The 14,953-nt window shown below is 36.2% G+C and overlaps 1 protein-coding gene across 1 annotated transcript; it reads left to right on the top strand.

Moving 5' to 3' along the window:
- Window positions 1-274: 274 nt before the first annotated feature.
- Window positions 275-1,324, top strand: LOC132162531 (uncharacterized). Its single transcript, XM_059572765.1, has 3 exons — window positions 275-448; window positions 536-693; window positions 900-1,324. The coding sequence occupies exons 1-3, from the start codon at window positions 319-321 to the stop codon at window positions 918-920; spliced, it is 309 nt and encodes a 102-aa protein (XP_059428748.1). The 5' UTR covers window positions 275-318; the 3' UTR covers window positions 921-1,324.
- The last annotated feature ends 13,629 nt before the right edge of the window (window positions 1,325-14,953 follow it).

The following is a 14,953-nucleotide window of genomic DNA, read 5'->3' as shown; positions in this document are numbered from 1 at the left end:
ATTATATACACATGGGGCTGTCTGGACCAACAATAACACATTTTTATAATTAAATAAATATTTTAAAATAATCTTAAATCTAAAAAGTTTAATTAGGTCTACCCTATTCTTGCCCTAACATAAATGTTCCAACCCAACACTTGCACATCACTTCCTCGCTACTTATTGCATGCTGTCATGCTGTGTCGATGGCGACCGTTTCACTTGCCAAAAAGCTCAAAAACACCCTCTTCACATCACCCTTTTCCCCCTCAATTCTTCTGTGATCCTAAACTCTCTCTCTCTCTCTCTCTCTCTCTCTCTCTATATATATATAACATGACCAAGAATCCAAGATTTAACCTCCCCACAAATTCAGCTTGGAGTGCCATGATGGAGATCAAGTCTTCAATCACCACCATCTTTCTTCTCTTCCTAATTCTCCTCACCGTTCCTTCCTTTTCAAGAGGTTTGCATGCACTTCTCTCTCTCTCTCTCTCTCTCTCTCTCTCTCGCTCTCTCTCTCTCTGAAGATGTTTTGTTATGATGATGATAGGGGGATCGGAGATGGAGGTGGAGGTGTATCAGATTGATTACAGAGGCCCGGAGACCCACTCATCAACTCCTCCACCGGGTCACTCTCGAGGAAAGCCTATGCTTCATCGGAAAAACAAATTCAAGGGCTCGAGGGGTACTGGTAATATGGGAGAAAAAGTAAGTCTTTCCTTATTTGCTTCCCATTATTTACTCAAAATGAGAATATATATATTCCATTAATGCACTATATATATAGTGAAATATTTAATTAAGTGTTTTTCAATGAAAAACTGGGTTTGATTGGATCTTGGAGGTGGAAATTAGGGGATCGCCTTTAAATTCATTCACCACTTCTTATATATGTTATTGTTTTTGTGTTACAGGCCAAGAAAATTCATGGATAAGAACTTTTTGAAGTGATTGGTTTTAGTATTTATGAAGATGGAAAAAGTTCAGCTCATGATCTTATAGATATTAAGAGTACATTAAGAAGGGAGAATGTAATATAGGGCACTGTTCTATTGTGCTTAATTTACCTCTATATATGTAGTAATTTGTTTAAGACAAGTGCTATTTGTCATTTTCTTTTACTTCTTCCATCTTTCTTCTTTAAAAAATTAATTATTAGATTTGGGACTCACATGAACAAAGGTGTGAAATTGAAGTGGGTTTTACAAATTCAATAACTAGTTTTAGAACGAGAAGGTTGGGAGAAGAATAAGAAAATGACGCTTAGACTTTGAGGGTTGTGGTTGTGTGATCTTTGTTCGGAGATTGATAATTGTAACTATTATTTATTTAATAGTTCTGGCTTTAAGAAGAATTAGCTTAGTAGCCATAATTTGTATGACAATGTAATCAAGTTGCAATATATATATATATATATATAGTTAGAATTCTCTAAACTTCGTTTACATGAATCATATGCAATTTGTTGGACACACAAGATGTCCACTTTGTTGTTCTTTAATTTAGGAGGAGTTTGATTGTTTGAAGGAGGAACGTGGAAATGTTTTTATAATATTCTGAGCATAAAAAGTTATGGTAATATTTATTTCCACGTGTCATAAAAAATGTGAATCTTTGTTTAGTCTGAACCTCTCTGCATGCATCCCATCTGGGTACTGGAAATCAATGGACATGCATCTCTGGGGGCCTCAACTTAAGTTCTTGTACTTGTGACAGCTGGCCTCTGGCCAGGGTGTAAATCTCGTTCCTCTTCCCAAGATTCCATTGGCCAATTACTTTTCTCAGCAAGTCCAGCTATGCCTCTCCATACAAACTGGTCCCTTCAATGTCCACAAAATGGAATGAAGCTTTCTTCTTGCTATTTTGGAGAAATTAGGGTTTCACCCCATGTGGGTTCATTGGATCTTCATTTGTATATACCCTAGGCTCCTCTCTTCCTTCTCCATTTTAATTAATGGAAGCCTAGATGGAATGTTCACCATTGTCAGAGGCCTTAGACAAGATGATCTCCTCTCTCTCTTCCCTTTTATCTTTGGCATGCATTGAGGTAATTTTCAGGCTCCTTCTCAGGGAGGAAGGATTTGCAAATCTCAAACTAGCCTGGACTGCCCAACCCTATTGAAGAAATTTATAATGCTATGAATATTAAATCCGGAATAATAAAATAGACAAGAGATTTTATGTGATTCGGTCAATGACCTACATCTACATGATAAAGCCCAAATGGCTACATTATATTCTTATTTCTTAATATCTTTTACAATGCATGATACCCCTATTTATAGGAGAATTTGGGTAGATAAGTTTGATAATCAAATTAAAATAATTTGATTACCATCAAATCTAATTACAATCAAATTTGATTATATAGGATATTACAATCAATTTAATGAAATCAAATCCCCTAATATCCAACATCCCCTCCCTCCTCAAATTCAAGATGGAAGATCTTAAAACCTTGATTTTGATGATATATATAAAAAAATGACCCATCGTGGTGACCCATGGCGAGTAACTTGGTGACCCTCGGCGGGTCACCTTGTGACCCACAATGGGTCACCAAGGTCACCCGCCGTGGGTCACCAAGTTAACCCACAATGGGTCTTTTTTTTTTAAATAATAATAATATGACTTGTGGGTCATAAGGCGGGTGGGTTAGATCCATCAGTGAACTCATGCGTCATGAGTTTTTTTTTTAAGCAAATTATTTTTTAATAGAAAATGAGATTGATACACTAAAGTGAGATTTTTAAAATTTTGAAAAAGTATTTGCAAAAGACGTAACATTTCAGAGGTAAGTGAAGTTACCCTTAAAAAAAAAAAAAAAATTTAAAACCATTTAAACCCTTAAAAGAGGGAGGATAGCTTTGAGAGCTGAAAGCTAAAATCTGAAATCTGACAAAATTTTTGTACCATAATACATATTTCTCGGTCCTCAAAGCTGAGAAATGTCAGATTCTTCATTTTGTTGTGTTTTTCTCTTTTTTGAATTCCCGCCTTTTTATTTTCCTCCATATCTTTTATTTTTAGTCATATCAAAACATTATTAATAAAATCAGTGGCCTAGCGAACAAATTTATTGATTATTTAATTCAAAATTACAATAATAATTTAGAAAATCAATACAAGATTACGTACCCATAATCAAAGTACACAAGGCACACTCATACTAAGTACAATTTCATGTGCTTACAACCATGAATATACGTACAAAGCATTCACACTATGAGTATTCCAATGCCTTTATATATTTGGTATTTTTATATAAAATCGTTAATTAAAAATTTTAAATATTTTCATCTGGTTCTTTAAACTAAATATATTTTACATTTCATCTACAATTATTTATAGTGCTTATAGAAAATATAAGGAAGCATTGTAGTTGCATGAATAAGTTTTTAATTACTTTTTCTCTTCTTTATTCTATTTTTTTCTTTCACCTCTTTTTTTTTTTTTTTTTGCTCTTATAAATTTTTTTTTTTAAAAAAAAAAAAAATTTAAAACCATTTTGCCCTCTTTTTTTCACTAACCGGTTTCTCTCTATTTCAACCATGAATTCCTAGCAAATGACTATTTGACCACAATAGCATTAAATGAGTTGCATTTCTCTTAGCTTCGGTGACGAGTTGATTTGTAATTCCCCAACTAATTATTTCTATTTGGCACAAAATATACATCATAATATATACCTACAAATCCAAATGCACAAGCACACTCACAATCACAGATTTACAATAAATAAAGATGTTAAAATAAGAAAGAATAATAATAATAATCAAAATACAAAAAAATCTATCATTCAACACCCAGAAGGAAGGTTCCAAAATATGCTTACAGATTGAGCATTGAGAAGCCATGTTTTTCCTGCCATTCCAGTTGCTTTAGAAGCTTGGTATAAAAACAAGAATATAAGGAGAACGATCATGAAAGCCACTGTAGGAATTCATAGAGGCTCTAACAGTCTCGGCCCACTCATCTCTTCATTGATTAATAGACAACTCTACGAAGCTATTACTAGGGTTTTCATAATTGGTATAAGGAAGAAATCCCAAACGTTACAACAGACGCTTAAATAAAATAGACGACTGAGATTTATAAATTTGAGAATTTCAAATTTAAAAGGACTTCTAGAGGATTCAATGCAAACCTTACCTTTTTTTTTTTTTTTTTTTTTTAGGGGAAAATGAATGATTTCATTAAACTGATAACACTGCTTCAGCCAATACAATGTCCCTAATACAAGAAGGGGACATTGTTAACCATAGATGGTTTACACTTTGAGAAACTGCCAAGTTGGCAAGCCTATGCACCACTTCATTGGTTGTACGTCGAACATGACAGATATCCCACGAGTAACATCCCTGAAGCAGCTCCTTGGTTTCTTCCAACACAACACCGTATTTGGCTCAGCTGCAATCGTCTCTCTTTATTGCTTGCACCATTACAAGAGAATCTCCTTCCAAGATGGACTCCGTGATTCCCAGCTGACCCATTAGCATCATTGCTGCTCTCAATGCCAAAGCTTCCGCCACCCCTAGGTCACACACAAAAGGTTTCGTCATGCACTGCGTTGCCAATACTCCACCTAAATAGTCTCTAACCACCACGCCGATGCCTGTCATCTTTGTCCTGGTGTCTGTTGCCGCATCCCAGTTGAGCTTCAGAATGCCCCTAGGCGGTGGTTGCCACTTTTCCACCACTAGCGTATTCCGAGTCCCAACACGCACACCATTTGTAACCTGCCGATGAAGCTCCATCTGATCTCTAGCAATTTTAAACACCATCCTTAGGTGAGAGAACATGTCCTCATAAACCAGTTTGTTTCTTCTTAACCAAATTTGTCTGGCCACGCATGCAGCCAGATCAAAATCCTCCACCGTTAGTCTATCACTCAGCTTTTGGAGAATGCTATTGAACACGTCCTCATCACTACAGCTCTTTTGGATTCTAACATTTCCTTCCAGCCAGACATCTCTCGGCGCCGGACAACTCCACAACGCGTGGCCCACTGTTTCCACCTTTAACCGGCATACCAGACATAAAGGATCATCTATTATTTTTTGTTTGAAGAGGTTCTCATTGGTCAGCAGAATATTGTTACAAGCTTGCCAAGTAAATAGGGAGATCACTCGTAGCCTTGAGATCCGCCATATACGCTTCCAAAGAGGTGTTAGACAATCAACGGAAGAAGAGCTACTGTCTTTTCTAGTACTTAAATCTTTTGCCAAGTGGTAGGCACTCCGTACCGAGAAGTGGCCATGCTTGTTTCCAGCTTAGACAATTCGGTCTTGCTGAGTATGTGGGCAAATTGGGATGCTGCAGATCCAGTCTATCTCCTCTTCCATCCAAATCTCTCTAATGAGAGGGATGTTTCACCATTGTGTATCTTGGTCAATTAAATCACATACTCTGGCATTAACATCTAAGATATGCACTAGAAATTGGGCGAAATAAGTCGTCGGAGAAAACAACCATCTATCACCCCATATTTTAATACTCCTCCCATTCCCCACTTGCCATACCAAACCTTCATTGAGTAAGGACTGAGCATTCCAAATGCTCCTCCACACATACGATGACCTTTTGCTTAATGGAGCATCCAGAAATGTACCATTCGGGTAATATTTCTCTTTTAAAATTCTAGCAACTAATGAGTCTGGATTTTGAATTAACCGCCACCCTTATTTGGCAAGCAAAGCTACGTTAAAGCATTCTAAATCATGAAAACCCATCCCTCCCTTCTCCTTTGCTTTCCCCATTTTATCCCAGCTCATCCAAGCCACCTTTTTATCATTGTCTTTATATCCCCACCAAAACTTTGCCATCATTGAATTAATTTCATTGCATAAGGTTTTTGGGAGCAGGAAGACACTCATAGTGTAAGTCAGAATAGCCTGCACTACTGCCTTCAACAAAATCTCTTTTCCTGCATGCGATAGAAATTTTTCTTTCCACCCTTGCATCTTATCCCATTTACGCCCTTTTATGCCTAAGAGAGAGGTCACTTTGGATCGACCTATAATCGCCGGCAACCCCAAATACTTCTCATACCTTTGAGTGGAATTTATCCCCGCCACCGAGAGGATTTGAGCCCTGATATCCATCGTAGTGTTACGACTAAAAAACAGAGATGTCTTCCCCCTATTTAATTTTTGCCCCGATGCTTTCTCATAATCATCGAACACCTTTTGGATGCAATATCATTCCACCAAATCTGCCCTACAAAAAAGGAAACTATCATCTACAAAGAATAAATGGTTTGATCTCGTTCCCCTTCTGGTCAATGGTAGCCCCGAAATCTCACCAACTCTTTCCATCTTATTGATCCCAGTGCTCAAACCTTTCGCACAAAAAATGAAGAAATATGGTAAAAGCGGGTCCCCTTGCCTCAATCCTCGTGAAGGGGTAATTTTACCATATGGCCTTCCATTTATCAAAACTGAGTAACTCACCATTTGGACGCAAGTCATTAACATTTGGACCCACCTAGGTGCAAAACCAATCCTGCTCATGACTGTCTCTAAAATTTTTTGCTCAACTCTATCATATGCCTTACTCATGTCCTATTTCAAAGCCATACATCCCTCCTTCCCTTTTAGACATGTGTACATGGTGTGTAAAGCCTCAAAAACAATAATCACATTGTCTGTGATCAAATTCCCTGGGATAAAAGCACTTTGGTTGGGAGATATAATTTCCCTCAACACCTTCTTCATACGATTCGCTAATACTTTAGCAATGAGCTTATAAAGGACATTGCAAAGACTAATGGGCCAAAAATCCGTAATGAGGGAGGGATTCTTAATTTTAGGAATCAAAGCAATGTAAGTTTCATTTATCTCAGCAGTAAAAACACCCCCATTAAGAAAATCAAGCACAACTTCACATACCTTTTGACGAACTGTGTCCCAAGATTTTTGATTGAAACAAGCTGCAAACCCATCTAGACCAGGGGACTTCAAGGAACCCATTTGAGAGAGCGCCTCATCTACCTCTTCTGCCACAAAACGCCTCAAAAGCCACCCATTCATCTCAGGGGTAACTCGTGCCTCTAGACCCTCCAAGCATTCGTCAATACCCCTTGGGCCTTCAGTGTGGAAGAGCTATTGATAAAAGTTCACAAAGACTTTGGCAATGTCCTCCGGTTGGGTCCACTCTCTACCATCGTCATCCCGCATCCGCTTGATGTGATTGATTCGTTTCCGATGACTTGCCCAGGCATGGAAAAAATTCGTATTTCTGTATCCGTTCTAGTACCAGTGTTGTTTAGCTCGCTGTTTCCACTTAACATCTTCTTGCTCTAATAACTGGTCTATTTCTACTTGGAGCTTTTTAATCTCCTCTTGGTCCCCACTCCTTCCTCTTTGTTGTAGGACAGCTAGGTACTTGGTCTTTTTTTTTTCACCTTTTTTTCCTATATTTCCGTGTTTTTGTTGGCTCCATCCTCTAAGCCGAATTTGGCACTGCTCTAGACATCGTCTCACGTCCCGCATGCCTCCCCCTTGCATCTCCAGCCCTTCCCATGCATCTTGTATAATATTCCCACAATCCAGGTCCAACCACCACCGATCTTCAAACTTGAACTCCCGTGCTCCATGACCACCCCGCAGTGGCTCTTTCTCAATTTGAAGCAATAAAGGGTTATGATTTGACGGTCGGGCTGCGAGAACAAACACCTCTGCTCCTCCATGCCGTTCACACCAGGTGCAGTTAGCCAATGCTCTATCCAATCGCACTTGGGTAGTGACGCCACCTGCTCGCTTATTTGACCATGTATACCTTGGGCCAATGAAACCAAGGTCTCCTAGATGACATTCCTCCAAAACTGATAGGAAAGCCGCCATATGACCCTCCCTACGTCTAGCATCTCCCGTTTTCTCTCCTTGGTGAGTGATTTTGTTAAAATCCCCAATGCAAACCCTACTTGACTCAATCATCCTACTTTTCTTATTCATCATAACAAATATACTAAATTAAATGTCTTTCCTTTATAACATTATTTGAAAATACATGTCCATCTATATCTCTTTTGTTATTAATGGGATTTTTGAAGGAAAAAAACAAGCGAGTTTGACTAGAATTTTTGTTTAAGTGAAGTTTGACTTGAGTTTAGTTTCTGTTAGAACTGTAACTGCTAGAATCTGAACACTTTTTTTTTTTTTTTTAAATTTATTTATTTTATTTTAAATCTTGTTATGAGACACGAATCACGTTCCTTACCTAAAATCGAGTTTAAACAATATATGCACATTCATTTACAAACTAAAGGATGTTATTTTTTGGGGCAGGCGGAAATACAGTTTTCATAATTATAATTCCCAATTGTTTTTATTCAATAAATGAATATAACAAAAATTGCAACCACAATTTATAATCACGACCTATAATTTCTGAGAAATATTAGAAGTCAATAAGTTTTTCATATTTGGCTCATATTCCCTTACAATCAACTATTAGATTTGTAGGGTCCACCATTGACTTATGTGGGATCTACATAAGTTTATAAATCCAATAGTTGATTGTAAAGAAATATAGGCCAAATATTATAAATTTATTGACCCTTAGCATTTCTCATAATTTCTATCTTGACACATCACCACACTCATAATAATTAATGGCCATGTACATAAATTACTACGCATGTATGTACAGTTAAACATAAATCCTTTGCAAAATATAATCAAATATCGCTTAAAGTTAATGGAACCCAAATATTATAACAAAGGTTTTTTTTTTTTTTTTTTTTTGGGTGGGGGGTGTCGTTGGAGAAATCTTTGACTTCATTTATAAGAAAATCTAGAGTACAAGACTCTAAATAGAAAGAGCAAATTGTTCTAAGGTTACCATAGAATAAATGATACTAGAGATCTCCTCCATTGATACTTTCTCAGTTTTTTCTCGTGCTGCAATTTTTGCAAGAGCATGGGTGTCCTCATTTGCTAGCTCCCCGCTTGACGTGCACCAGCTCTCATTTTTTAAACCCAGTCAGCACTACTTCTCTAATATCCTTAATGATTTGTCCATATCGGCTCCACTTAGAATTATTAGTGTTTATTGCCTTGACCACAACTCAGCATCCCCTTCAAATATAATATCTTGGATCTCTAAGTCTCTGTAGAATTTAAATGCACATAGAGCTCACATGGATTCCGCTGACACTGGCTCGGGATAAACCTCTCTGGTGTGACTCAAACCTCTCCCATGGATTACCCCTATACCCAATCTTTTTTGCTCCACATTTAGCGACACGTCCCAGTTAGCCTTGAAGCGCCTACACTGAGGTTGTTTCCACCTCACTAGAATTCAACGCCTCTAGTAGGACCCCAATCTCCCTCTTTCGTCGGTGATTTCTATTGGAAATGATGTCCAACACTCCAATTGATTGGATAATGTTTTAAATATTATGATAAAGAACAATAGACATATACGGTTATATTCTTGCATGACATATATGTATAATTGTGTATTGTCCGAATATATGTATGTAAGATCCCTAATATGCATTGTATTTGAGTGATAGTATGTGTTTCATAAAGGATCATACTCAAAGGTCCTTGCAACTTATAAACTAATTGTTTATAGTCGTAAATGTAATTGGAAACCCCATCTAGACTATAACATATCGAACTTCAACAACTTGTCTTGGTTAGGAGAAGCAGTTAGGCTTCGGGTTGATATATTGGGGTATTGGTAGGTTTGGGCCATACACTGAACAGGACCACATGAGTCATCATTCGTTTACTAATACTGTCTTAACAATGATGTACGTGAACGGTGGCTTATAGTATTTATTCTAAATCCTGAGAAGTTCTTTGAACTCAAATGTGAAGTGTAGATTACTTTGATATATTAAAAGAGAGAGACCAATTAGCAGTCGATCTAACCTCGGTACAATGGGTGATCGCATGTAGTATTGTGGAAACACTGATTTCAAGAAGGAATCTAAATCCTTTGTCTAAGACAAAGCGACAAGGAACATTCTCCTTGTTTTAGATTTAATGGGAAAGATTATCCTGAAGCTCGGGCCTGAGTGTTTCAGTAGGTATGACTGAAATTTATTTATGTACAAGGTGAGAATATTTCTCACAAGGTACATAAGGATAATCATGAAGTTAAATCGGTGACTCAAGGAAAGATATAGTGAACAAAGTGACAATACATAGACTTTGGTTCGACCACAGACTGATTCCATAGAGGGGTAACATACATAATAAGTACGTCATGAGTATTAATTGATTAAATCAAAAATATTTATTAGAGTGCAGTCACAATTATGTAGTTGTATTAATTGTGATTAAATAAAGTAATGTGATATGATCAATGTAGACATAGTCGCGGACCTATTAAGCAAATGATATTTTTTTCTTTGGGTCTCTCATTGAGCTGACGTAAATTGACTAGTATATATTTTGGGCCTCAGTTATGTTTATGTGTATTTAGTTGGGATGTTTTATTTTATAAAACATAGGAGATTTATTAATCTAAAGGGCCAAGTTGGAGAAATTAGACTTGGGGAATTAAATAGAGCAATTTGGCTCATGATTTAATTCCTATAGGCTAAAGAATTAAAATAAGCTTTAGACTTTTTGGTTTTAATTCTTGTAGCTAATAAGTAAACTTTGGGCACATGGGAATTAAAATCTAAAAGGCTAAAGTTAAGTCTAAGGAGCATTGGGCTTGAGGATAAAACCTAAGCCCAAATGCTAAACCAAGTGGAGTGGGCTAGGGTTTTAAACCTTAGCCCTAGGCACATGGGGAGAGAGTAATCTCTTCCCCATGGCCGTGTATGTGGAAGGGCAAGGGAAGTCTTTTTCTCCCTTGGCCGAATTCCACAATGACTAGGGTAAGAATCGATTTTCTCTTGAGATCTCAGTAGTATAAATAGAGGTGCCAAGGAGAAGCAAAAGGACACTATAAATTGAGTGTGAAAACACATCAGACTTACAGAATAATTGAAAAACTGTTTTCTCTCTTCTAAAAGTAATATACGACTAAGGGAGATAATTACTCTCTAGGTCTTCGCTTCTAGTTTTCTCTAGTTTCTTGAGAAAACAATGTGAGCCCACACTCACAGTTATATTCAGTCATCAAAGAGAAGATCTGATGGAAGAATTGAATCCTCAATTTTTGGAGAATCTTGAAGTTCTTGGAGAAATCCAAGAAGATGAAATTGTCCATCAAGATCCTTTTGAAGATCAACCACAAGTTCTTTAAAAACGCAATGAACGCGAATAACACGAAGCATGCAAAAAACATGGAACGAGTATTGACTCATACCATAAGTTTGCACTTTTTGAAAGGTGACACTTTGCGCTGTTTAAATGTCGCTACTATTTAAAAAATAAAAAATTAATAATTTTTACCAAAAAAGTATTTATGATAATATATATATATAACAAAATCAAATTAATTTTTTTAAATAAAAAAATTCAAATAATTTTTTTTTTTAAAATATTGAGGCTATCAGTTTGGCAGCAAAATGACAGCTACCTAGGTTTTTTTTTTAATTTTTTGACATGTCCGCACAAGATGGGAAGATGGATTCGATCTAGTGACCTCCGCTTCATGAGGTGTGGTCCCCAGCTGGTTGAACTACCCCTTGAGGACAATATATATATATAGTTTTTATGTGTGTGGGTGAAAGATAATAAATTTTGAAGTTTTTTTGGTATGAGTGGTTGTTATAAACGCAAACTTTGAGCGCCAATATTTTTAAAATTAGAGACATTTGAATAGTAACATACTGTTAACGCGTCGCTATTCACGTGTGAAAGGGTGACGTATGAATATTGTTATTGTTCACACGTCACTATTGACTCACGCGTGAACAATATGTTACTATTCCAAAAAGGTCACTAATTAGGCTTGGTTTTTGTAGTGCATGACTACTGGTCACTCAACTTGTCTCTTGGATTTAACATCATAACATAATCTAAAACAAAACCATAAAGCCTTACCCAAATAATAGTTGACACTCTTCTTTTATTTTCATTTCCAATATATAAATAATAGTTGACACTCTTCCTTTATTTTCATTTCCAATATATATATATATAAGATTTTTTTTTTTTTTTTATCATTATTGATTAAAAACACTATTTTAAGGGGTTTTGTCTTCTTTTGGGGCCTTTGGATTTTTTTTTTAATAAAGAAAAAAAAAAAACTAATTTTCTTGAGAATGCCTACTATCTTAATTGCTTAACCTTCTTGCATTAAAAAAACAAAAATTGTCGGAAGACCCTATCAAGTTATATAAGATTAAGGAGGTTAGATTTTGAGTTGTCTTTCCTTGTTTGAAGCGTGGCTCTCCCAACTCCTGGGCTTGTAAAGGGCACCAATAATACCACAACACCTCCAATAGCCAAAATTTTAAATGACTATACGTGTCACTTAGTAATCAATTTTAATAAATAATAATAATAAAAAAAAAATCAATTGGACTTGGTCACACACTGCTTTATTTGGTCGACATAAATGATAAATTTAGACAAAATACCCAATACTTTACTTTGTGGCTAAGGAAGGGAAAAGTAAGATAACAAAACGAAACAACCAAAAAAACCCCACTAGTTTAGCTGTTTAGCTTGACCAAAACATAGTACCTTACTAGAAGACAAACCGACTTTCAAATTCTACAAGCAATTACCAAATGGAATTTTTTTTTTTTTTTAAAAAAAACATCCATTAAATCAAAAGAGAACAAGTACAAGCTAATTTGAAAAATTCAATCCATACAGACTCCTAGCCCCTCAATGATATGAAAGGAGACCCAAAAAGAGAAATGGAAAAATTATCTGGAGTAAAAAAATCCCTAAAAATTTAAACCTTGACAAGTTGTCAAAGAAATTGAGAAGATTAAGTAAAAAAAGAACAGTGAAAAAATGGTGTGGTTTCCTTCACAGACATAGAGTTTGAGGCCTAATCGGTTCGTGTTGTTATTAAAAACCCAATCCAATGAATTGGATGGAGATCAATCAGGTGGAAAAAAGATACCCTACACAGATAGAGAGTTTGAAGCCCAATCAGTTCGAGTTGAACAAAAAACAACACAATAACATTACATAATGGAAATACATGACAAAAAGCAAGAAAAATTATCTAAGCCCAAAAAACAGCAACATCAGAAGGAGAGGCAGAGGAGCTTGTGTCGGCGAGTGAGGGACACGCCCTGGCGCTTGTTGCCGGGGTGATGTCGGGGAACACCAGAAAGGGCTTGCGGCAGTGTGGAGGAGCGGAGGAAGGTTGCATGTGCTGCACAGGGCACACCACTCCTCGGTGCATGGTGATTGGAAGATAAGAGACACAGGATCCCGGTGGAGTGGTGCGTGTATGGTGTGGCTTCCTGAAATTTACAAAAAAGCTTCCTAAAATCCAAAATCTTCAGAAAGGTTGCAGATCCCAGGCGGAGGACAATGGTATGATGTTGAAACCGGGCAACTAGCAATGGAGAAGGGGCTGATAGTGCTTTTGGATAGAGAGAGGACCTTCGAATAGGTAGATAGGACCTCTAAAGAGACAACAAAGAGGAGAAGGGGAAGTAGGGGACCCTAGGTTGCCGAAGATGCAAAGGTGGGGAGGGAGGGTTCTCTTCTGGTTGTGGGAGAGAGAGAATAGTGCTTCCTTCCCTTAATTGGGAAAATAATTTTATTTACATATTATTTTGTTGCATCTAATTATATGTTATTTAGAAATTTTAAATGACATGTCAATATATTTGTGATAATATATACAGTATTAGATTTATAAAATTTCATTTGGACCATAAAATAAATTTCTTTTCTTATAAAAAATAAAAGAAATTAAGAAGCTACTTTAATAAGGCAAGTGAAAGTATAAAATAATAATAATAATAATAATAAAGATCAATCTCAAATGGATTTAAAAGCCACCTACGAGTGTGAAAAAAATATGGGTAAAGAAATGAGAGTAATTATAGTATTATTCATTCCATTTTCCCTTAATTGAATAAAAAAATAAAATAAAATAAAATAAAACTAGATTTTACTTTATATTATAACCAGATTTTCATGAAAAATCTGGTTATAGTATAAAGTAAAGTTTTTTATTTTATTTTTAATTTTTTTTAATGAATTATCTCTTCATTGATATAACAATCAAATAAAGTAAAATGAATTATCTCTTCATTGATCTATTTGCTGCTAGGTCCTTAATTCATTAGCTTTTTTTATTTCCGCTACTAGTGCTTCATCAATCGCTATCTCTTTCGCTGCTTTTACCATAGTGACAATTCTTCTTTATGCTTGATAACTTTTTCGTCCACAGCCTATGGTTTGCTCCCAGAAAATAAACCATAAGAAAACAAAACACTGACCAACGCCTAAGGCACCGATGGACCAACGCCTTCGTCCCCCCTGCTTGCAGAAATGAATGGATTAGAACCTTGAGAAGGAAGCTAAGCACCCGATATAAGGTAAGTAAACCCCCTTAGGATTCGTGAAAACAAAACCTAAGAAAATGAATAAAACTTTACCTCATAGATCGCTAATAAAAGCAGATCTAGAGATAATACATTTTTATTTAAAAACAACAAAAATACAATAATAAAAGCTCAACACACCCTCACGTGTTTCATGTGCCACTGTTGGCTAACCACGCGCCGCTAAAAAGCACCTAAATGACCATTGACACACGTGAAGAAATTCATAATGAAATTGAAAAAGAAATAAATTGCGGAATAATAAAATAGACACAAAAGATTTTACGTGGTTCAGTTTATGACCTACGTATAGAGATAAAGCCCTAAGAGCATTCCTAGCAGCTACCTTAAAGCTGTTTCCTTTCCTTCTACATAGGGAAAAATTCAAAAAAATCACAACCTACAACAGCTTCTCTATATTTTCAATTGTAGTAATCCACATGGTTTATTATAAGTAGGGGTGAAATTTAAAACCGCCTAACCGCAACCGCTAACCGCCTAACCGCCTAACCGCTTTGAAAGCGGTTAGTA

This window comes from Corylus avellana, chromosome ca9 (assembly GCF_901000735.1).
Source record: "Corylus avellana chromosome ca9, CavTom2PMs-1.0".
Lineage (NCBI taxonomy): Eukaryota > Viridiplantae > Streptophyta > Magnoliopsida > Fagales > Betulaceae > Corylus > Corylus avellana.
Note: the sequence above shows the minus strand (reverse complement) of the source record. Positions and strands in the feature narration are given on the sequence as shown.

Bases quoted from the DNA above. Each gene is read 5' to 3' on its own strand.
- LOC132162531 (XM_059572765.1), top strand. From the start codon at position 319: ATGACCAAGAATCCAAGATTTAACCTCCCCACAAATTCAGCTTGGAGT. The intron at 449-535 runs GTTTGCATGCAC...TGATGATGATAG, and splicing joins CGTTCCTTCCTTTTCAAGAG to GGGGATCGGAGATGGAGGTG. The intron at 694-899 runs GTAAGTCTTTCC...TTTGTGTTACAG, and splicing joins CTGGTAATATGGGAGAAAAA to GCCAAGAAAATTCATGGATA.